Below are 23,988 nucleotides of genomic sequence, written 5' to 3'. Positions count from 1 at the left end.
CCGCTACCTCGAACCATGAGTCTCATCGTCTACGCCTGCTTCGACAGCGTGATTGAAGTAAACGCCAAGAGACAGGTTTTAGTGGACTTTTAATCGTCGTCACCATCATGAACACTCACCAGCTGGAATGCCTTTTACGCTCCCTGGTGGGGGAAGCTTTTGGAGGCGTGTGGCCTAGCGATTTATTACCCACCAGGATAGAGATTCATGCAGGATTCATGCGTTTCTTGGGGAGGCACGCTACCGAAATAAGGTATAACACGCGTCAAGTTCAATACGACTTTTCTTCCACGTGCGGGGCCCACGTCGCCTTTTTCTTCTACCACCGTTTCAAGGGACTTTCATTTCAAGAGACTATGATGTTGTACTCTGACGACTTGAGGAAAAACGATGCTCTAGTATCCGAGTTTATCAAGAAATATTACAAGTGTATTAACCGTGTTAACGTCAATAAACTTTCAAAGCCGCAAAATGTATGTTCCTTAAAACTATTTAAAGATTGTTATGGTTGTTAGATTAATGTTGGGGTAAAAAAATAAAATAAAAAAATAATTATGGTTGTTAGATTAATGTTGGGGTAAAAAAAAAATTGTTATGTTAGATTAATGTTGGGGTAAAAAAAATAAAAAAAATGTTAGATTAATGTTGGGGAAAAAATAAAAACGTGACACCTTTTATTCAATAAATTTATCATTTTATTAACCAGCGCGTTACAGGCGTTTTAATTTTTCCCCACACATATATAAAACACTTAATCGCTGTAATCTATCCACGGAGCATAAGGAGTACCCTTTATAGGCCATAAACGATATTCGGGGGAGGAATCGCGCGGCATGTGAGGGGTTCCCGCGAGCGGGGGTGGTGAGTCGTCCGCAATACGTTTTCTACGTCTCCCGAGCTAGAAAGGGGAGGAGGGTGGCGGGGGACCCCTTCTGCCGTAATCTTTAAGATGGCTTAGGGCTTTCCTAGCTTGGATGTTACCCACGCTCGTGAGGGGTATGTTTAATTCGGATATCACGTTTAAAAAGGGTTCCCAGCCTTTAGGATATTCGACGGTCTGGGATTTAGGCTGCGATAAAGTTTTCATCAAATCTAAAATATGGGAACCTTTAATGGGTCTATCTCTGATGATGAGTTCACCCGACTGAGGCCAACGTACCGCCCCGTCGGAATCCAGCAGTTCCTGCATGATGTACCCCACGTTCTTTCTAGCCCTGGGCGCCACTTGCTGGACAACTTCCTGTACAGATTTGTCCCTAGTCGCGCCGCCGCTGTCAGGCCGTCTCCCCTCCTCCTCCTCGTCCATTTTTTCTTTCCGCTCGGTAAGGACAATTTCTCGCCCCTGATTTTCCTCTTTTCGGACTAGATTCAGATACCTTTGTAGCAATTGATTGTATCTCTTTACTTTTTCATGCAAATTCATACCCGGCTGATTTATTAAACCGTGCATCTGGTTTTCAAGTTCGCCCTGGGCCGATTCGCCGATGGTATGTGGGGTCACCCTCTGGGTCAGCGTACGGAGTTGTTGGGGGTTCAGCATAAACATTTTTTTCACGTCGCTCATGGTGGAAAAAGCTAATTAGCCATCTTACCGGCAAACAGGCTTGTGATGAATGGCAGAGCCACTGATAAGAGCGGCAATAAGAATCCTCCTCTTTGAAGCACTGCCTTGCGTTTCCTAGCGACGCTGTTTTTCTTACAGGCGAAAAGTTTAATCAGTCTTTTCTGTTTCTTCAGCTTTTTAAATTGAGCTACGGTTGAAGGTATACGGCCTCTTATGAGATTGAGACAGATTTCGGAGAGAGCCAAAATTATGTCATTAGATGGGTCAGCCGTAAGAATCTTTTTACGTTTCATCCCCCTCGTCCTCTGTAAAACTTTAAGGGTCGGCAGGTGTTTCCTGAGATGTTCGGACATAGCTTAGTAGTAGTGATAAATCAATGGCTCGCCGGTAGAAAGACGACGGGTAGAGACCCCGGTAATAATCCGGTCCTGAGTCGGAACTCTTCTGGGCATGTGGCTCTCAAATCGACCAATAAATAACCGTGCGGTGGCCCTGTGGCCTCTTGATAAGCGTCTAGAAAAAACTTTTTCTGCCAAGGAAACATTTGCTGAGCTAAAACTTTGATTTGCATTCTGTCTCGCACATTCTTAAACAGACAATAATAAATAGTATTTAGGGCTATAGTCCTGCTGTACTTGCCCTGGTGAAATACGTTCTGCACCAGGTAGATGACTGAGATTTGACGGTGATGTCTGAACCTCGTGAAAGCTTCTGCCACGAGTTTGTTTTCGGACGCGCTGTCCATCAAATCATCGATGATTATCAAGGAGCCTGAGGGGAAGCGTTCCTCGTCCTCCCAGCTTTTAGGAAGCCCTTGTATAAATTCAATTTCGGTGATCCGATCGCGCAGTTCATCATACAGCGGCTGATGGAAAGCGAAACACCACACAATTTTTTTAACGGGGGCCCCTATGAAACAGTGACTCTGATTTAAAAGCATTTCTTTAGTGAAATAGGTTTTCCCCGAAGAACTCGCCCCTGTGATTATAGCCGTAAACGGCAATTCTAAACGGTGATCAAAGTCCACCTCTCTCACGCCGCTACCCATCGTCTTGCAAAAAAAAACTGATGAAACGGAAAATACTGCCCTAATCTTTTAAATCTTTCCGCGCGCAGACACACACACACACACACGCACACACGTGCAAACTGGTGCTGCAGGGGTGTCAGCTTTCACAGACACAGAGTGCGTGGGTGAAAGTATTAATGGAAACTCTTGTGATAAATGTACAACACATTTCAGTACACAAGTTTGAAAATAAAAACATACACAAGTTACATTTTAAAAACAACTTTAGAAAAACTTTTCAGTTTAAAACATTTGTACATCTTTGATTAAAAAAAACATCTTTAGAAAAACTTTTCAGTTTAAAACATTTGCACATCTTTGGAAAAACTTTTCAGTTTAAAACATTTGTACATCTTTGATTTTTAAAAAACATCTTACTATGAACATTTTAAAACAGTTGAACATCTTTGATTTTTAAAAAACATCTTTGGAAAAACTTTTCAGTTTAAAACAAATGAACATGTTTGAAAAAACTTTAACAGGTTTTTAAAGACCATGCTGCTAGTTTTACATTTCAGTAACCAAAAGGTTGAGTTTCCCCGCTAGTCAGCAATCTGCGTTTGTCGTAGACGACCCTGACCTTTTTATCTAGAGGCCTATTAAACAGGCGAAAACTTTTCATGTCGCGTTCGATTTTGTTGTAGTGCGTCATTATAGTGGGGTTATTCCTACAGCCTCCGATGTAGTTTTCAATCAATCCGATCATACTGTCAAAGTTTACCTTTTGACAGGTTTCGTAATTTAGAGTTATACCCTTACATTTCATTTGTGTTTTCCCGTTGTTGAGTCGGTAACAGTAACTTTTTGGTCCCAGCGCACCCCACGAAGCAATGTATTCGTCTGGGGCTAATTCGGACGTCAGCTCGCCCAGGTAATTGCCTAAGGTCGGCTCATATTCACCAGGCCTGCTTATGTACACGATGCTGTCGGTGTCGTGATACAGCACCCTCCGCCCCAATTTTTCCAGTTCTTTGTAAAGCGTCAACCGGCCCCACGCGGTAGTTTGACAGGCTATGAATATGTTAGTCTTTCCCGGCGGCACTTTGTAGGAAGACTTGTAACGCCAGCGGATGAGGGCGACCTCGTCGTTGACAAACGCGAAGCTGGAAATCTCATACAGGTCCGAGCAGAAAAAATTAAAAAACTCCCCCGGGTCAGACACTAAGCATGTCTGGAGCATGTTGCTCCTCTGCGCCAGTTTACCCCACAGGGAGTTAAGCAGAAGTTTGGACACCTGCCTCTTCCCCTCGTTAGACACTATCTTATCGGGCTCCAATTCGATCCCCTCACGCTCGAGTTTTTTATGTACCCCCTGCGACCCTCGTCATCGGTCGCGTCGTCGGGGTAGCCCGAAGCCTGCTGCTTCACTTTGAGAAAGGTTTTAATGTAATCTCTAAACAGCTCCCCGCTGGTCTGGGGAAAATGCCACACTTCGTGCACCTTCACGACCGAATAGCCCCTCTCTAAAGCCAGATTGACCTCCGCTGAGACCCAGACGCCTGTCAGCTCCCGCTCTGCGTCGGAATGCCCGCAGGCCCCCTCCTGTCTGTTCTCGATCGCGCATGTCCTGCAGAGGGTAAACACTAGTTTCCCATTTGGCAGTCTGCTGGGTAGGACGGGGAAAAACAGCTCGCGGGGGGTGTTGACCGTGGCTTTGATCAGGCCAAAGTATTCATTCAGAGGCTTAAAATTTGAATGAATGATTTCAGGGTGCCCCACGGGGAATTCACATTTAGCCAGAGTGTACGGGTATTCCATCTCTCTCTCTAGTATGAATTTGTGATTGCCATATAGAAAACTTTTGTCTTTGCGCAACAGAATTCATACGGAAATTTCACAGTGGAATTTAATGGCGCCATGTAAATATATAGAATTAAAAGGACTCTGAGCTGCATCCCAGGCAGTGCGTAACCCAAGCCCATATCGGGGGCTCGTTGGTCTAGGGGTATGATTCTCGCTTTGGGTGCGCGACGTCCTGGCTTCAAATCCCGGACGAGCCTATGTGCTGTGATAGGAACCAAACTGGGTTCCTTGCCTTGCACGGCAGGTGCTCCAAACCAGGCTGACTTCTGTGTTTATGCGAGAATTGTTGAAGCACTACAATTTGTGACCATAAGAGAGATTGCCAAGTTCAAAACTATATTACGACCGATGCTAGTATGCAATGCAGCCTAACATATGGCCATTTGAGCTCATCCTGATTCTGCCTCCACCAAAAATGGCAAAATTCCCAATTGACCAATTCTTGCTTTTGTTTCAAGTCAACTTTTACATTTCCAAAGACGTTGTTGAAGGGATATATACAAAAATGTTTAAAGAATGAAAAATGCTAATGAGCACAATACAGTATAGCAATAGACATTGACCATAAAAGAGCAATCTTGCTTAAGATGTGCAATGCACGACAGCAAGAAGGTCTAAAACAGAATTTCTGGCAAGATATTTTAAATACTTTCTATTATTGATTGTAATCTTCAATGACCATTCAGCATTAAACAGCAGTCTTGCTCCTTGCACTTTTACTAAATTGAACATTTCTGTGCCTCTTGCATTACCAATGGTCTTTATAAGACAGCAAATCAAACCCATTAACGATTTAAGAAACGCTGAGATCCTGCTGTCGCTTAAAGTATGAATTTCTGATTGTCATATAGAAAACTTTTGTCTTTGCGCAACAGAATTTATACGGAAATTTCACAGTGGAATTTAATGGCGCCATGTAAATATATAGAATTAAAAGGACTCTGAGCTGCATCCCAGGCAGTGCGTAACCCATGCCCATATCGGGGGCTCGTTGGTCGAGGGGTATGATTCTCACTTTGGGTGCGAGAGATCCCGGGTTCAAATCCCAGACGAGCCCACGTGCTGTGATAGGAACCAAACTGCGTTCCTTGCCTTGCATGGCAGGTGCTCCAAACCAGGCTGACTTCAGTGTTTATGCGAGAATTGTTGAAGCACTACAATTTGTGACCATAAGAGAGATTGCAAAATTCAAAATTATATTACGACCGATGCTAGTATGCAATGCAGCCTAACTTATGGCCATTTGAGCTCATCCTGATTCTGCCTCCACCCAAAATGGCAAAATTCTCAATTGACGAATTTTTGCTTTTGTTTCAAGTCAACTTTTACATTTCCAAAGACGTTGTTGAAGGGATATATACAAAAATGTTTAAAGAATGAAAAATGCTAATGAGCACAATACAGCATAGCAATAGACATTGACCATAAAAGAGCAAACTTGCTTAATATTTGCAATGCACGACAGCAAGAAGGTCTAAAACAGAATTTCTGCCAAGATATTTTAAATACTTTCTATTATTGATTGTAATCTTCAGTGACCATTCAGCATTAAACAGCAGTCTTGCTCCTTGCACATTTACTAAATTGAACATTTCTGTGCCTCTTGCATTACCAATGGTCTTTATAAGACAGCAAATCAAACCCATTAACGATTTAAGAAACGCTGAGATCCTGCTGTCGCTTAAAGTATGAATTTCTGATTGTCATATAGAAAACTTTTGTCTTTGCGCAACAGAATTCATACGGAAATTTCACAGTGGAATTTAATGGCGCCATGTAAATATATAGAATTAAAAGGACTCTGAGCTGCATCCCAGGCAGTGCGTAACCCGAGCCCCTATCGGGGGCTCGTTGGTCTAGGGGTAAGATTCTCGCTTTGGGTGTGAGAGGTCCCGGGTTCAAATCCCGGACGAGCCCACGTGCTGTGATAGGAACCAAACTGGGTTCCTTGCCTTGCACGGCAGGTGCTCCAAACCAGGCTGACTTCTGTGTTTATGCGAGAATTGTTGAAGCACTACAATTTGTGACCATAAGAGAGATTGGCAAGTTCAAAATTATATTACAACAGATCCTAGAATGCAATGCAGCCTAACTTATGGCCATTTGAGCTCATCCTGATTCTCCCTCCACCCAAAATTGCAAAATTCTCAATTGACCAATTTTTGCTTTTGTTTCAAGTGAACTTTAACATTTGCAAAGACGTTGTTGAATGGATATATACAAAAATGTTTAAAGAACGAAAAATGCTAATGAGCACAATACAGCATAGCAATAGACATTGACCAACATTCACAATGTACGACAGCAAGAAAGTCTAAAGAAGAATTTCTGCCAAAGTATTTTAAATGCTTTCCGTTATTGATTGTAATCTTCAATGACCATTCAGCATTGATCAGCAGTCTTGCTCCTTGCACTTTTACTAAATTGAACATTTCTGTGCCTCTTGAGGTCCCGGGTTCAAATCCTGGATACTTTACCTTGCATGTGTAGGATCACACATGCACATGTCACAGAGCTTACAGTTTTTTACAATCGCTATGACAGGTTTTGCAATACATTTAACAAGTTCCCTAAACTCTTAACACAGTTAGCACAACATCCGTCTATGTAGGCTATACAATTACCACATTTCTTGTTGCTATGATACAAAATGCATACAGTTAACACCAATTTAAAATGCTTGAACTTCTTTTACACACAAGCTCAACCAAGACCAAAACAATGTAATTTTACAGTCAAATTGACAAATGCTTTCACACTGTATGTCAGAACAGATAACATCATGTTCTAAACATAACTTACATAGGCTAAAGTCAAAGTGAACAGTTGTTCATATTGTGAATTGAAACACAAATATATTCCCTGCATTTTATTCCATTGCCAATTAGAAACAGCTTATTGCAGTTATGCAAATATATAAATCACAGCTGATTCCCATGTAGGAACCACAGTCAGGTGTTGAGGTTTTTCCAATCACATGATCATATGTTCTAAAAGAGGACTCTTTGGGCTGATCTTGTGTGGAAAAGGAACAATATAAAGAAAGAAAGAAAGAAAGAAAGAAAGAAAGAAAGAAAATGCCTGCACGAAGGAGAGGAAGATGAGTACCAGGACAATTGAGAGGAGTGGAACAAGGACAATTGAGAGGAGTGGGGCAAGGTAGAGGGAGAGGAGTTAGAATGTGTGGTGGCGCTCAAAGAAGGACCAGAGCTAGGGTAGCTGATCAAATAAGAGCTACTATCATTGACCATGTCATAATCCACGGGCTATCATACAGAGAGGCTGGGGAACGTGCAGGCATTTTCATTCTTTCTTTCTTTCTTTCTTTCTTTCTTTCTTTCTCGAAAAACCTCAACACCTGACTGTGGTTCCTAGATGGGAATCAGCTGTGATTTATGTATTTGCATAACTGCAATAAGCTGTTTCTAATTGGCAATGGAATAAAATGCAGGAAATATATTTGTGTTTCAATTCACAATATGAACAGCTGTTCACTTTGACTTTAGCCTATATAAGTTATGTTTAGAACATGATGCTATCTGTTCTGACATACAGTATGAAAGCATTTGTCGATTTGACTGTAAAATTACATTGTTTTGGTCTTGGTTGAGCTTGTGTGTAAAAGAAGTTCAAGCATTTTAAATTGTTGTTAATTGTATGCATTTTGTATCATAGCAACAAGAAATGTGGTAATTGCATAGCCTACAAAGACGGATGTTGTGCTAACTGTGTTAAGAGTTTAGGAAACTTGTTAAATGTATTGCAAAAACTGTCATAGTGATTGTAAAAAACTGTAACAGAACTGAATAAAGGTTTACGTTATCTATTCTGGGGAGAAGATCAATTGGGATAATCCACACCAAGCAAAATATGTTGTTCCCAGATGTGCAGTTTAAATTGGTATGACCACAGACTAACAGCCATGCCTATCTAAGGGTAAGGTGTGCTGTTGGAATGAGAATATGTCATATAATATCTGTAGAAAGGGTAACATCTGTTGAGGTGCAACCCAAACCACCTATACCTTATACTGATATGCGTCAGTAATTAATACATGATTAAGTTAATTAATTATTTACAGATGGTATGATGTGTGAACCCCTAGGCTGGTATGGCATGTAATGTAATAAAAATGAAACTTGCAACTTAGAATGTGTAAAGACCGTATGAAGTCCAAGTATCTTACAAAATACAATAAAGGCATGTGCTAAAACACACATTTAGCCTGTTAAAAAATGACACAGTGCACTTTGCAGGGAAACTTCGTGCGCTACATGTGAAATATTGCGTAGTTATGAGCGCACAAAAGACTGCTGATTATTATGTCCATCTGTTATGAGATGGTACAATGTGCTTTGCATGTAAACACTGATGTCGCTACTGTACGTGCAAAAAAGATTGCGCCGTTATGAGTGCACAAAAACTGTAAATAACTCCGGATATGTGTGCATTTGTGTGTGGGATTATGAGACACAGTGCACACAAACACTTCATGATGTACCTGTGAAACAGGATGGGCAGTTATGAGAACATAAAAGTGCTAATTACTCAGAAACAGACTGCGGTCCAAATATATAATTACGACACAATAAAAAAATATTTCACGTGTGTGTGTCTGTTTACGTCTCATATTCAAGCGGTTATATTTGATATAATAAATAGATACATTTGATGTCAGCAACAATCTGTGTAACCTTATTCAGTTGAAAAAGTTAGAGCTAAAAGATAAACTGAGTTACGTATATCGGTAAAAGGACCCTGGCATGACATCAGCGCGATATATGCATTATAAATGAATCACTAAGTAAAAACGAAATATTGTTAATTTGAGGGGTGAAAAACTGTTATGCAATGTAATGTGTAAATTTCAACCTTTTGTTATAAAATATATTGTTACGTGCCGTAAGGTTTGGGGAGGGATTGTCCTGATCGTTGTCCGGCTGCCTTTGACTCCGCCTCCCGGACCTGGCCACGCCCCGAGCTTCGACGCTACTTCCGCCTTTATGATTTAAAAGGCCGTGGCGGGCGAGCAGCAGCAGCTCTGCTCGTAGTTGGTTTTTGTTGTTGGTTTGATTGCATTCTTTGGATTACTCGTGTATGACAGTTTTTGGTTTTCGTCTCTTGCCTTATCCCTCTGTACCTTTGCCTTTGGTTTTGACTGCTTTCTGGTTTGTGATCTAGTGCCTTCCTCCTGACTCCTCTCTTGCTTCGCCCCTCGGATACTGTGTTTCGGCTTTGGTTGTCTGTATGTTCGTTTCTGTTAAGTGCGTACGGAGTGACTGCTCTTTTGTTTTGCGTACGTGTTGCTTATTCTGTGTTTTGGTTAGGGAGTTAGGATTAGTCTGTGTCATTTCGTTTTTCTTATCTTTTCTTTTTGTTTAGAATTAGCTTAGTTTGGGACGTATTCGTTAGTGTTGTTTTGTTTATTGTTTTGGCGGTGTCACTCCCGAAGTTTGTTACCCTATTGCGTGTGAAAGTCTTTGTGAATAAATATAAAAAACTACAAAAAAAGATCCCTGTGTTTCCAGTGTTCCCTTTTCCCATACCCTGGTTGTCTCGTTTTCCCCTCTCCTTTCCCTTTACCTTTCTGGCGGTCCTCAACCCTAAACTGAGGATCGTAACAATATTTATAAAAACAATGCCACAGTGCACCTTGCATGGAAACACTTAGTACGCTACGTGCGTAGTTATGAGAACACAAAATTACTACGGACTTGAATGCATGAAACAGGTTATCCCAAAAACCTTCATACACACCGCCCCTTTGCAGATAAGATTGGCCACTCCTGTCCTAGGCTGATCCATGATCAGATTTCCCAGGCACAATCCTAGATTTTACCTACATGTATTGGTCTTGGGTTTGCAACCGCTTCCCGGTTGCACTCAACCAATCCAAGAAGCCTAACCACAGATTCTTAACTTAAAGGTTGCTGGCACATCCAGTCAGATTTGTGCGATAGACATTATTTGGCATAAATTGCAGAGTGCACTTCACGCTTGATTACAGCATTAAGTTAAACCTATCCTTGATATACGGTCGCAGCTGAGCTGGTATGGTAAAAATTGTGTTATAGTGCAAAAATGTTCAGAACCACTGTTGTAGGGTTATGCATGTCAGTCAGCTTTGAGGATACCTTATACTGGGGGATCACAAATGGTGGAATACACTGTAACCACGGAATATAAAGAGAAGAAATGCAGTTTAGTATTTACTATGGTGTTGGTGTCATGCCCACAGGGGTGGGGCAACACAGCTGCTAGCAATCGTCACAATTCCAACATGCTCGTTAAATCCAAATCGTACCACAGAATGATGCAAAGTATTGTTGCCATGGGAATGACATCTACTGAGCGTTTCTTTGTCTCTTGTCTTCCCCACCTGCCCTGCCTGCCTTGTCGTACCCTGCTGTCTTACCTGCCCTGCTTCCCTGGTCGACCCTACCTCCCTGCCTGGTCCTGCCTGCCCCGCTGTGCCCCGGTCTGCCTTAGTCCACTCTCCCGTCCCATCATTTCCACGTCCTGTCTCTGCCTGTAGGACTGACCTTCCCGGCTTTCAACCTTCCGCGCTCAACCCGACTACCCGCTTGGATTTCCCTTTTGGCTCTTGGTGCACTCAACTTGCTGTTTAATAAACCTTTCTCCCGCATTACAGGGTCTGCCTCCTTTCTAGTGTCGGCACGTCACAGTTAGTGTGTGTCTATGAAATGTTGTGCATATGTAATATTAAAGTAATATCCTAACCTTGATATGTGATACAGCTGTCTCAGTTAATTCCAAAAATGTTAACAGCATTAGGAGAGACTCTTCACTGAACAGAGGGGTGATTGCTCTCCTCAGATTAACCAAAGCTGATCTTACTGGCTCTGTCTTATTATAGAGACTATCTAGCATCAAATATGTGCTGTTCCATCGTGTCTCCAAGTCCTGGAGCAGCTTTAGTTGTGGCCTTTCAAGTTACTCTTGCACATAAGTCAACCTCTCCCTTGCTGTAGTGCATGACTTGAATAGCCCCACTATTTTCCTGGGTCTCACGTGTGGGCAAAACTTCACGTGTGGGCAAAAAAGAATCCATGTTTTTTATATTGTAAATATTATCTTGGTGCATCTGCTGTTTCTTCTTCCACACAATCTACATGCATATAAAAGTGATGTTTCTTACTTACTTATGTTACCTCCTGTTCCCCTAATGATTGTTCTAAAGTCCTAAAGCACTGTGCTGCACATCAGACATAAAATCATATTTCAGTAAGATGCACCTGGATATGCAAGTCACTAATTTAGATGGAAGAAAAGGAGTGAAAGATTAGGAGAAAAGAAGGCTTGCACAAGGGAGGTGGAGTAGCATGCAGCATTAGCAGAGCTAGGTCCCTGGTACAGAAATAGTACTGGGAGCACAGAGCACAAATAGTGGATACCTGCCTTGTCCAATTCACCTACCTGTGAATGGAATAACACATAATGAGTCACAAAAAAGCTAAAGCCTTTGGCTGGGCATCAGGGCCTGAGTGCATTAACTGGTGCACATTATTATATTAATAAAAAAACAACATGCTGCACCAAATTGCTTGTAAATGTTGTTCTAACCAGCATTTCAATCAAAACTCATTCACAGTGAATGCACTTTAAACTCACAGATGTCATACTTGGTTTTTCAGTTCCTCAACATGTAAAAATACCACTAGATAATATTTACTAAACTGGAACTACATAAGGTCTTTCACTGAGTAACACTTCCAGGGATATATCTGCCCCTGCTTCTTTGGATTTATAGTAGAACCTTCTTTAGTGGGGCATAACACTAGTCATACCTCTTGGTTGAATGTCAGCTGAACACACAACACAAAACAGCACCAGTTTGTCACATTGTATTCGCTGAACTGAAATCCAATCCAATATATCTTCATAACTATTAAAAAAAAAAAATATATTAAAGACTCTATAAGACAAAGAAGTGGAAATCAACAAATGACTACTGATGCTAATGGAAAGAAATTATTTGTTACATAACTAAAGCAATATTTTAGATAAATGAGTGATTGTTACACTACATGCTTAGCAGAGGAAACCAGAAGGAACTTATTCAAAAGCAAAATTTATTAAATTAGAAACAACCACAACTCTGACCAAGAGCCAGTGTTATAGTAATATGAAAAAATTAGAAAATAAGTAGCACACTCAGTTCCCAGGGCACTGTTATTGTTATGGAATTGTTATGGAATATGCTTGTTTCAGGCATAATCTAACAAAATCTTTGGCCTGCCTGAAAAATTCCACAAATCTAAGAACCTGACACCTTTGGGTTTAAAATAGGGGTGGAATGGGTGAAAAGACCTGTTTTCAGAATAATAAATCTAACCTTGAAATTATTTTAGTCATGTTTATAATCTATCAAAATGTTGACTTTATCACCTATTACTGCACATGATGTAGAACAATGTATAAACAAACTACATATACATTTAACACTAATAGTTCTGACAGAAGTACATCTACAGATCAACACCACAGAGTCTAACATAAATGTCATGGTGAGAATCATGTCACGGAGAATATTATACATTGTACCAAAGCAAAAACAATTACATACATTTTAAATCATCTTAAAGAATATCTCTGTATAATGCCCATAAAAACTTTGAATTAGATTGTTTTAACACATGGTTAAATGATATTACAAAATATTTTTGAACAAAAAAAAAAAAACATCACAGTAATCAATCGCGACAAATTTGAGGCAGGAATAAAAGAAACCCTACAAATGAATAAAGGAACTGTGTTTTCCAGTTTTCTTGTCCCTGAATCAGCACCTCAGAAAGAAGCAGAATGGATCCATCCACCCTCCCATCCAATATCTGCTGCTTATCCATGGCTGGGTTACAAGGGCAGCAGTCTGAGCAGAGATGGTGAGACCTCCCTCTCCCCAGCTACCTCCTCCAGCTCCACTGGGAGAATACCTCTGACTCAGAGAACCTGCCCAAAGAGAGGCATCCAGGAGGCATCCTAGACAGATGCAGAAACCACTTCAAATGGCTCCTTTCAATGAGGAAGAGCAGGAGGCATTCAACGCCTGAATGTCCACACTCCTCTCAATCTCTACAGCCGAGCCCAGACACACAGTGAAGGAAACTCATTTCCGTCACTAGTATCCATGATCTCATTCTTTTCAGTCACTACTCAAAGCTCGTGACCATATGTGGAAGTAGGAATGTAGATCGAGCGGTAAATCAATTAGTTCACCTTTTGGCTCAGCTCTCTCTTCACCATGACAGACTGGTACAAAGTCCACCTAACTGTATCGATCCACCTGTCAACCTCCTGCTCCCTTCTTCTCTTGCTCATGTACAAGACCCCAAGATACTTAAACTCTTCCACCTGTGGTAGTAACTCATCCATTCTTGTGTCAGGTGCACTTATGAACACCCTGTTCATAATGAACAAACTGTGTTCAACACCAGAGCATGACTCAGGTTTAGATCATGCAGGCCATTCCTCTCAGTCACACCCTTCCACGTTTCACTCCCATTAAATACATGAGCATAAAACTCCCCCAGTAGAACAATGGAGTCACCAGAGGGGGCACCTTCCACCACCCCTTCCAAGGTCTCCAAGAAGGCCAGATACTCTGAACTGATCTTTGGTGCATAAGCAGTCAGAGCCTGTCCCCCGACTCAAAGTCAAGGGAAGGCGACCCTCTCATTCACTGGATTGAACTCCAACATACAAGTGCTGAACTGGGGTGCTACAAGTATACCCAGACCCTCTCAACTAGAATAGAATAGAGCCAATCCCCTCTCCTGGAGTTTGTTTCTAGAGTCCACGCTGTGTGTTGAGGTGAGTCCAACTCTATCTGAACAGTATCTCTCTACTTCCTGCACCAGCTCAGGCTCCATTCCCACCAGAGAGGTCACATTCCATCTCCTTAAACCAGATTCAGTAGCTCGGGATTGGTCCAACAAGGTCTCTGTCTATGACTGCTGCCGATCCACAATGCACTGGACCTCCACGGTTCCCCCTGCAGGCAACAGGCCTACAGGAACTGAGGCACAGCCATCTTGTTTAAATTAGAAATGTACGATGTGTTAAAAAATGAATGAATATATTCAAATAGACCGAAACACCTTGGCAATGTCATATACAGTATATATGACAGCATACACGGTATATAGGACAGAGAGGCAGAGAATCTTCATAAGTTAAATATTTTACCTTTCAAAGGATTTTTCAAACAGTTACCCTTATAAATATAAGAACTTCAAATTAACAAATGTTGTCCTCCTAAAAGTATGTTAATTTTAACTAAAATGGTTTTGTAGAGACAAGCTTAAACTCATGGCCCAATTCCTGAAAAACCCTAATTAAGTGAGGGAGCAGATACTGAATGTGTCATGCTCTGCAGGAAGCAGATTTCCTGATGCCATCTTCAAGGTGGTCAGTGGAAGCACTGTAACCAACTTCAGAGTCACATCAGAGGATCACAGCCGACGAGGAGAAGATGACTTGACAGGGCTACCTTTGCGATACACACTGACATGAATGAACAGAGAGGCAGGGGACAGACTGGATCCGTCAGCCTTCAGCAAGTGGACATGTCGGTAGCCTAGAGGAGAAAGGTTAGCATTAGAAAGCAAACATTACAAATGAAAAATTAGCTACACTGTCTTCAGTCAGGCATTTTCACACAAATTCAAAATGGTACCTGTACGCATGCTAGGGAAAGGCAACGTAAACTGGCCCAAAAAGTCATTCCTGGTGGCATAGTCATGGTCCTCCACCAGGAAGCGGACCAAAGCCAGCTCTGGCACTTGGAGCTGGAAGTTGAGGGTGCAATTCCATTGGGGATTGAAGCCTGGGAAGGACACTCATTGCATTAGTGACACCTATATTAGTGACAGGAATGCTAAAGTGTGTTTTTGTCGAAAAAAGAACAAACAATCAAAGAAAACACAAGAACAAGTTTAAAGTAATTGTACTATCACAGTGATAACATAAAAAATAAAAACAAATACTTGTTTTACATCCAGATAGAAATTGGAGAAATAATAATAACAATACATTTTATTTGTATTGCACTTTATATTTTAGCAATCTCAAAGTGCTACAAAATAAAAAAAATAGAGTAATAAAACAGCAGAATCAATAAAATACTTCAACAAAATGTCTTTCTAAAAAGATAAGTTTTTAGATTTTGTTTAAAAGCGTCAGTCAACTGTGGGGCTCTCAGTTAGTCAGGGAGGACATTCCACAGCCTCGGCACAACGGGTGAAAAAGCCCTATCACACATGCTACGGAGCTTGGTTCTGGGGACTTGGAGGGTGTTAGTGTATACAGAGCGGAGGATGCGTGAGGAGGTATGGGGGATGAGGAGTTCTTGTAAGTGAAGGGGGGCATGTCCATAGATGCACTGGGAGGAGGGAGACCTTGTACTCTATCCTGAGTGGGACAGGGAGCCAGTGAAGGGTTTTCAGGATGGGAGTGATGTGATTATACTTTTGCACCCTCATCAGGATCCTGGCAGTACTGTTCTGGATATACTGAAGTCTCTGAATACTCTTGCCACGAATGCCAGTGCATTACAGTAATCCAACCTGGAGGAGACAAAGGCATGTACGAGCTTCTCTGCATCTGCCAGGGTAAGTGTTGGGCAGAGTTTTGCAATGTTCTTGAGGTGGTAGAATGATGACTTACAGAGGTGTTTGATGTGGGTGTCAAAGGTGAGTTGAGAGTCCATTTTAACACCCAAATTGGTGACAGATGTGGAAAGAGGGATGTTTTGGCCAGAGAAAGTGATACTGCTGATGGTAGAAGAGCGGAGATGGTGTGATGTGCCAACTAAGATGGCTTCTGTTTTGGATCTGTTCAGCTGAAGGAAGTTGAGCCTCATCCACGCCTCTATCTCCTCCAGGCAGGCAGTCAATGTGGATGTTGGCAGAGGAGCAGTAGAGGAGGTGGGGGTAGTCCTGAGATAAAGTTGAGTGTCATCGCCATAGCAATGGAAAGACAAACCATGTCTGCTAATGACATTTCCAAGGGGGAGCATGTAGATGGTGAAAAGGACGGGGCCTAGTATCTGCTGTCATCAGAAGATCATTGGTGACCCTGACCAGGGCTGTTTTGGTGCAATGACCAGTGCAGAAACCAGACTGAAACTTTACAAACAGGATATTCAGTTTAAGGTGATCATGAAATTGTGCTGCAACTGTTTTTTCCAGAACTTTAGAGAGAAATTGAAGATTGGAGATGGGTTATAGTTAGAGAGAACTTCAGGATCCATGGTGGGTTTTTTCAGTAGAGGTCTGATGACAGCAATTTTTAATGCAGAAGGAATATGGTTTATGATCCAGGTGGAATGGGGAGACAGCAGAGATGTTGACCTTTAGCAGGGCTGAGGGGAAAGGGTCCAGGGAACTGGTAGACGGTTTCATTTTCCTGATGGCGTCCTCCACCTCTTCCAGTGTGGCAATAGAGAAGGAGCAAAGGGGCTGGACAGTCTCAGACAGTTGGTCGACAGTTGGAGGAGGCAGGATATCCATGGTGGAGAGGTGTGAGCGGATGTTATCAACTTGTTGTTTGAAGAAATTGATGTGCATGTTGTACCTCTCCTCGGTGGCCTCAGAGTAGGCAGGTGAAGGAGGTTTGAGAAGGTGATTTATAGTTGAAAAAAGTATTTTGGAATTTCTGGAGCTGTTGCTGATGATGGTGGAATAGAACCTGGACCGTGTAGCCTTCAGAGCTTCTGCATATGCCCTCTTGTGTTCCCTGTAAGCCTGTTTGTGGACAGTCAACCCAGAGGCCTTGAGTCGCCACTCAAGGACACGCCCAGCCGCCTTCATTTTTCGCAGCTAGCAGGTGTACCAAGGTGCTGAGCATGAGAATAAGACGGACCTGGATGTTAAGGGGGCGTGGAAGTCCAGGAGACTGCTCAGGGCCTGGTTGTAGAAATCCACAAGGTCAGCAACAGAGAGGGAGCTGGTAGGTTCAGAGGAGAGAAATTTAAGGTCCAGGGCCAGGGCATCTGCATTGATGTTCTTCAGATTTCTGAAATGGATCTGTCGTTTTGGTTTGATTTGGGGGGAGAGAAAGGGCAGCTCCACTGACACTACTTTATGGTCCGAGATACCAAGATCATATACCTGTAGATTACTCATGGGGGCAAAGTTTGAAATGACCAAGTCAAGTGTGTGACCCCTGGAATGTGTGGAGACATCAACATGTTGTTGTAGGTTGAGGGAATCTAGCAGCTCAAGAAAATCAGCAGTGAGATAACCTGTGGGATTATCAACCTGGATATTTATATATCCTAGGATTATGATGTTAGCAGAGGTAGCACAAAGTGTTGAGAGAAGATCAGACATTTCTAGGATGAAGGCAGAGTTGGGTTTTGTAGGTCGGTAAATAATGAGAACAGTCATGGGACAAGAGAAATAATCATGCAATCGGAGTAGATAAAAAGAACTGGGGTTAGGTGGTTGGGGAGGGGGGTGCCCTCCATAGATATTGATCATAGACTGAATGACAACAGGCACCTGACAAACAGTGAAATTGACACTGGTCCTTAAAACAGCTATTTAGCAGCACTGGGACAGGCAGTAAAGGAAGCAAGGCCCACCGTTGTTGTCAATGTAGTGTGTTTTCTCACGAGCATTATCAATGGCTACACCATGGATCTCCACCCACACCATCGGGTCCACAATTGAGTGCTGCTTGTCCGCGTCTATTTTGGGTAGCTGTTGGGCTGAGATCACCTGTGAAGAATGGGAATTGCAAATGCAGTACTGCTGTGTAGCAAACAGGTAAACTACCAGTCTAATCATCCCAAGTAGAGATGATGTGCAATAAATGTGCATAAATTATGAAGCATATTAGTGAAAACCCATCTGAGTCATAAAAACGGGCATGGCAGGAAGTTTCACCAATTCACACCACAGGGAGGGTCAGTCCCTCACTATTTTCGTGTGTACAGCCTGTACAATGAAAACTGCTCTTCAAAAGAGACTATCCGTATATTTTCTGATAACTGAATTTTCTTTATTTTGTATTATCTATTTTAACAGTCAAGATAAATTTATGATAATTATTTGCCAGAGTAATGATATGCTTCGGTGCACAAACCACATGGTTAGCAACAAGCTGTTAGATTTTAATGTTCCTTTTTGGTTTAAGGTGATGCTTTTATCAGTGATCAGAGGTTAAGGATTTTTATTTGTTATTCTGCATGTGAGATTACACAAAAATGTAGCTGCTGTCTCTGTAATAACATACATAACGTAGATAATGCACACAATATGGACAAAAGTATTAGCTCAGTGAATCCAAGTGTGGTACTGTCATAGGATGCCAGTCACAAAGTGGCAGACCACATAAAATAACAGAGTGAAGCCACTGAGTGCTCAGGCACATAGTGCACAAAAGTCACAAACTTTTCACAATTGCAAGATGGTGGCACAGGAGGTAGTGCTTTCGTTCGGCAACTGGAGGGTTGCAGGTTCGAGCCCTGGTTCCTCCTGACCCCATCAAAGTATCCTTGAGCAAGACACTAAACCCCAAATTGCTCCCGGTGAGCAGGTTGGCACCTTGCATGGCAGCCTCTGCCACCGGTGTGTGGATGGGTGAATGTGAGGCATGAAATGTAAAGCGCTTTGAGTACTCGTAGGAGTAGAAAAGCGCTATATAAATGCAGTCCATTTACCATTTACAAACGCTCTGGTGACTCCAGAGTTCCAAGTTTCCTCTGGCATAAACCCCATCACAAATGGTTTCAATGGGTTTCCATGGCTGAATAGCTGCATGCAAGTCTCACATCAGAAAGTGCGATGCCAAGCTTTGGATGTAGTCGTGTAAAGCACGCCACCCCTGTAAAGCAGTGGAAACATATTCTGTGGAGTGATGAATCATGCTTCTTTATCTGGCTGTCTGATGGACGAGTTTGGGTTTGGTGGATGCCAAAAGAACATTACCTGCCTGACTGCACTGTGCCGACTCTAAAGTTTGGTGGAGGAGGGACAATGGTATGGAGTTGTTTTTTGCGGTTGGGTTTGGCACCTTAGTTACAGTTAAGGGAACGCTTAATGCTTCATCATTTTGCAAAATTGTGCCCCAGTGCACAAAGCAAGTATACCTTGCTAAGTGCTAGTTTAGCATTAGTAACCAGCGACCAGAATTACAATTGCAAATTCCCTTGACAAGTAATTGGGTCTGCTTTTCAGCATTTTGAACTCTATGTTGGGAATGCAGTGTTTCTCGTCTATATCCATATTGTTGCTCCATGTCTCAATTCCGTCTAATGAGATTATCAGACAGACTTTGTCCATTTTGTTGACTAATGATCGTATGGTCTCTAAAAAGAGGCTTGGTATAGACGGCTTATAGGGTACGCTCTGTTGTCCGGCTCTCATGGCCTGCTCGTCCAATCTTTCCATTTGCCACACCCCCATTAACTCGTGTGGAATCCTGGTGTTCTCAGCTGTGTCTAGTTGTTGTTAATCAATTCTGGTATTTAATGCTTCCGAGTCTGTCTTACCCCTGTCCGGTCATCGACGTTATTTGTGGTGTAGTTGTCTTCTGATCTGTCCTGCCTTTGATAAAACCCCTTATTTGCCCGACACTTGGAGTCCTCTCCCTGCTTCCTCGCTCCGTGCCCCAGCTTTACATAACACTGGCCTGTATCCCAGCTCTCTTGCCTCACTCTGGCTTGTGCTCTCTACACTGCCTTCATCACTCTCTTCCTGGAATGGTGGTCCATATAGGCTCCAAGCAAGTGAGCTCAATAGGAATATTTTACCGGTTTATAGCAAACCGAGCTGAAAGTCCTTGTTCCTAATAGTACCTGACAACTGTACATTTGTTCACCTACCAAATTTATAGCAAGATTTAAGGAAAAAAACAAACAGCAAACATCTACATGGAAAGCTGCCAGATGCTATGTCTGTGTGCCCTGCCATCTCAGTTCAACAATACACTGGTTTTATCCAAAGCAACACATTCCATATACATTTTCCTATAAATGTGTGAGGTTATTTATCCCGCAGTTTAGCTGCTTACTAGAAGCTATTTCTGAAATGATTTACACAGCATTGTTATACAATTAATAGTTTATGCTATTACATATATTTTCTTAAAAAAATGTTGTTTAAACAATCTTACTGAAAGGGCAAGTGCTGCACCTTGAACCTTGAGGTTACAAGTCTACCTTCTTAAGGAAAATACCTTTGTTTGTGGTGGCATGTCTGTTTTTATGTCTGTCTGTTAGATCTAAGCACTTAACTGGACTAATTTGAAAGTGTCAACCAGTTGTGCAGCTTTTTAATTGTATCACCGAGGGCTTGTCTTGGAAAACCATCCAAAGATGCTTCAACTACAAAGCAATGAGCTATGCCACTATCTGCCACTAGCCTACCCACTTCAGCTGGTAGGTGAAATATTGTCTGAATATTTTGTGATATACAGTACTGTGCAAAAGTCTTAGGCAGGCAAAGAAAATGATGTTTAGATTTTCTTCGTGTTGGTGTAAAACTATAATATTATGCTTGTCAAAGTGTGTCAGCATAGCCATTTCAGAACCTCTTCTAAAATCATCCTAGTATTTGCAGCGACTGTCCAGTGCAGCCATGTATTTTTTGACTTGGCCACTAGCATACAGCTAGTCAATCTGTCACTGACTTTTTAAACAAATATATTTAACTATTTAATTGAGCTGTTGGTGAAATTTAACAAAATCATGGAATGGCTGAGGTGCCCCTGAGGAGAAGTTTGGGAACTGAAGCGGTGTTCATCTAGCCATCAAACTAGATATCAGTAACTTTTTAGAAAATAGAAGAAATTATTACTAGTTTTTATTGTGTTACTCTTAATTTGCACATGTTCTAATGTTAAATTGTGTTTTTTGTTCTAAGCTAAAGTACACTTGCTACCCAGATAAACAGCTTTAAACATTTCTTTGGACTGTTTAAGAATTTTGCACAGTGCTGTATGTAATACAGTTTCAGCTGAATGCTCACCCTGATAGTCAGCATGGTGGGACAGTGTCCTGGACCAGCACATGTGTTCTCCAGGTTGAAATCAGAGTTGGGGTCCCGCAGGAAGGTTGGTTTTAGTATGTAGCCACAGCGGCCATTGGGGAGGAAGCGGCCCTGGTTCAAGTCCATCTGCTCACCAGGAGTTTGAAAGTTGAGTGCCACTACAATGAGAGTTCATAAAGACACACTGTTTCATTGAAATACACTGCGGCATGTGCTCACTGTCTGCTTGCCTTCACTGTTTAGTAGGTTATACCAAAATCTGTGTGTGAAGTCAAGCTAAAGCAACAGCAGCTAAGTTTATAGTACAGCACAATATACAGTAAATGATAAGTCCTGTGCAATAGCTTGAGCATCCTAGCAAATACTCTCGCAACAGGCTAATAAAAAAGCTATGAGCTAAGAAGGTCCACATTTCCGTCAAATATAAATATACTGTCTGTACTTCAACAATACAAGCAGATTTAATCTGTTATCTGTAGTATCAAAACAAAAAATATGCAATGAAAGGGGCAGGTAGATTCACACAGAGTCATGTTACAGCGAAGTATTATGGCCCAGCCAGAGTACCAACCCATCTGACAACCAGCATTCCACATCTCCTGCGGGTTGTAGTTGGAGGACTGTAGTCGTTGTCCTGAGGGGTAGATCCTGCTGAGGTTCCTGCTATTGTATCGAATAAACCATTTTCCTGTGCAGGAAAATAAACAAGGAATGACAGAGGCAGGCATGAACACAGGGACATCATATTAGACTGTTTATGTATTAATGCCCATGCTGCATATGTACATATATCAAAATTATTACCACTTATGTTTCCTGAACAATTCCTGTGAAACATCAATCGTACAATAGCAATACCAAGCTCCAAAACCATTATGGTGACCAAACAAAATACATATCAACAGTCTCTGTTATTGCAGTCTCTTTACATCTGACCAAAGTATTGATGAACAGAAAAAACTTGTTATTTAAGACTGTAAGACTGAAGGCAGAATGTGGCAGGATTCTGTAGATGAAAATGACCCTGATTGGCTCCCCATCAGCTACTTACCTGCCTCCTTCACATGTCTGAGGGCCTCACTCTCAGAAAAGGAAGCTATTTCACTGGGTGGCTTTTTGGCAGCCTGGCCGAACCCACGGAAGGGTACGCTTCGGCAGTACACCACCAAGTCTGAGAGTTCAAGGCTAATTTTGGACATCAGAGCCTGAACACATGTGCAAGAGAGAAATAACCAAGATTTTAAAATTCTAATTTGTAAGTAATGTTCTTGTTGATTTGAGTTAATCCTGTGTATATACTACAAATATGAATGTTCATTTTTTGGTTCAGCTTTTTCAGTATTGAAAAATAAAATGTGTCCTATTTTGAACCAATATGGGACGTGATTTGTGTCGTATTTTCTAACCATGCGATCATGAGCCATACTGAGTATTTTGTGAGCACATTAAACTAAAGCATGATTTAGTATTGCAATGACAGCTCTCCTGTAGCTCAACAGATACAACATTACTCTAACTACAGTGCTCATGCATTCCGATCCCAGGAAATGCATGTCAATTTTACCTCTTCCCACCACTGTAAGTTTTTTGGATAAAAGCATCACTTAGATATCAATGAGCTATTCATACATCATATGCATAAAAAATAAAAACTATCTTGTCTATGGCTCCTCCAGACCTCCATATATATCACTACCGTATCCATTGCAGTTATGTGACAGAAAATTTTGGTCATAGTGCAAAGGAAAAATAAATAGAATATAAATATTTAAACATATAAAAAATATGAATGACATTTTCAAAAATGGACATTAAGACAAACACAAAGAATATAAGTAATAAATGTGTAATTGGTGGGGAAAGATTCTACAGATTGTCATGTAAGTGGAATGTGCAATAAATTAATGTGTAGTTTCAGCGTTACATGTCACAAATAAGACAGCATTCAGGTAAAAACACATTTACATTCACCATCCAAGGCTCACCTTGGCGGTATCCTTTTTCTCTTTGCCCCTGCACCCAGCTGTTGCCTCATCCTCAGAGCTGGAACTTAAGCTGGAGGAGCTGTCTGTCTTCTCTGCCTTGACACTCTCTTTCTTTCCCTTTATCAGGATCCTCCACTTCAGGTCCTGCCATCATGCAATCAAAATCCTTCAGTAATTACTTCCTCTGGGATTTAATGAAAGTAATTTTAATACATTTTAATAAATGAATAGTGCTTTGTACAACTTTATTTACCAAAATACCATAAAGCTTTTACTTTGATTCATTGCATACAGAGTGATGAGTTAATGTCAATTTATAATACAATGTTAGCTGTAATGTTACAAAGAATGAATGTATAGCTTTGTAAAGCTGCTTTGGTTCTATCATTCTTAGCTTCTCATTTTAAACAACAAGAAGCTGTGTGGAGATCTCCAAATACTGTTGCAGCTTTGTTTATCTAATAACCTTTTACTGGCAGAGTTTACTATTGATGTACGAAGAGAATATGCCAGAAACATTTTGAGTCCAGTTTCTCCGTGTTGAACTTTCCT

At 41.5% G+C, this 23,988-nt stretch overlaps 1 protein-coding gene and 1 non-coding gene across 2 annotated transcripts in view; one reads left to right on the top strand and one right to left on the bottom strand.

Moving 5' to 3' along the window:
- Positions 1 to 6,281: 6,281 nt before the first annotated feature.
- trnap-ugg (transfer RNA proline (anticodon UGG)) lies at positions 6,282 to 6,353 on the top strand. The gene has a single exon. It is a non-coding gene; the product is annotated as a tRNA-Pro (tRNA).
- A 6,222-nt stretch (positions 6,354 to 12,575) lies between these two features.
- The window catches only part of LOC125724113 (1-phosphatidylinositol 4,5-bisphosphate phosphodiesterase delta-3-A-like), a 38,002-nt gene continuing 26,589 nt past the window's right edge, over positions 12,576 to 23,988 (bottom strand). Inside the window, exons 9-15 of the mRNA XM_049001061.1 lie at positions 23,437 to 23,580; positions 22,503 to 22,656; positions 22,023 to 22,139; positions 21,431 to 21,609; positions 18,043 to 18,178; positions 15,133 to 15,282; positions 12,576 to 15,033 (exon numbers count right to left, since the gene is read on the bottom strand). Of these exons, the coding sequence (XP_048857018.1) occupies positions 14,909 to 15,033; positions 15,133 to 15,282; positions 18,043 to 18,178; positions 21,431 to 21,609; positions 22,023 to 22,139; positions 22,503 to 22,656; positions 23,437 to 23,580 (1,005 nt within the window). The 3' untranslated portion in view covers positions 12,576 to 14,908. The remainder of the gene's footprint in view (positions 15,034 to 15,132; positions 15,283 to 18,042; positions 18,179 to 21,430; positions 21,610 to 22,022; positions 22,140 to 22,502; positions 22,657 to 23,436; positions 23,581 to 23,988) is intronic.

The sequence above is a fragment of the Brienomyrus brachyistius genome, unplaced genomic scaffold (assembly GCF_023856365.1).
Source record: "Brienomyrus brachyistius isolate T26 unplaced genomic scaffold, BBRACH_0.4 scaffold55, whole genome shotgun sequence".
NCBI lineage: Eukaryota > Metazoa > Chordata > Actinopteri > Osteoglossiformes > Mormyridae > Brienomyrus > Brienomyrus brachyistius.
Note: the sequence above shows the minus strand (reverse complement) of the source record. Positions and strands in the feature narration are given on the sequence as shown.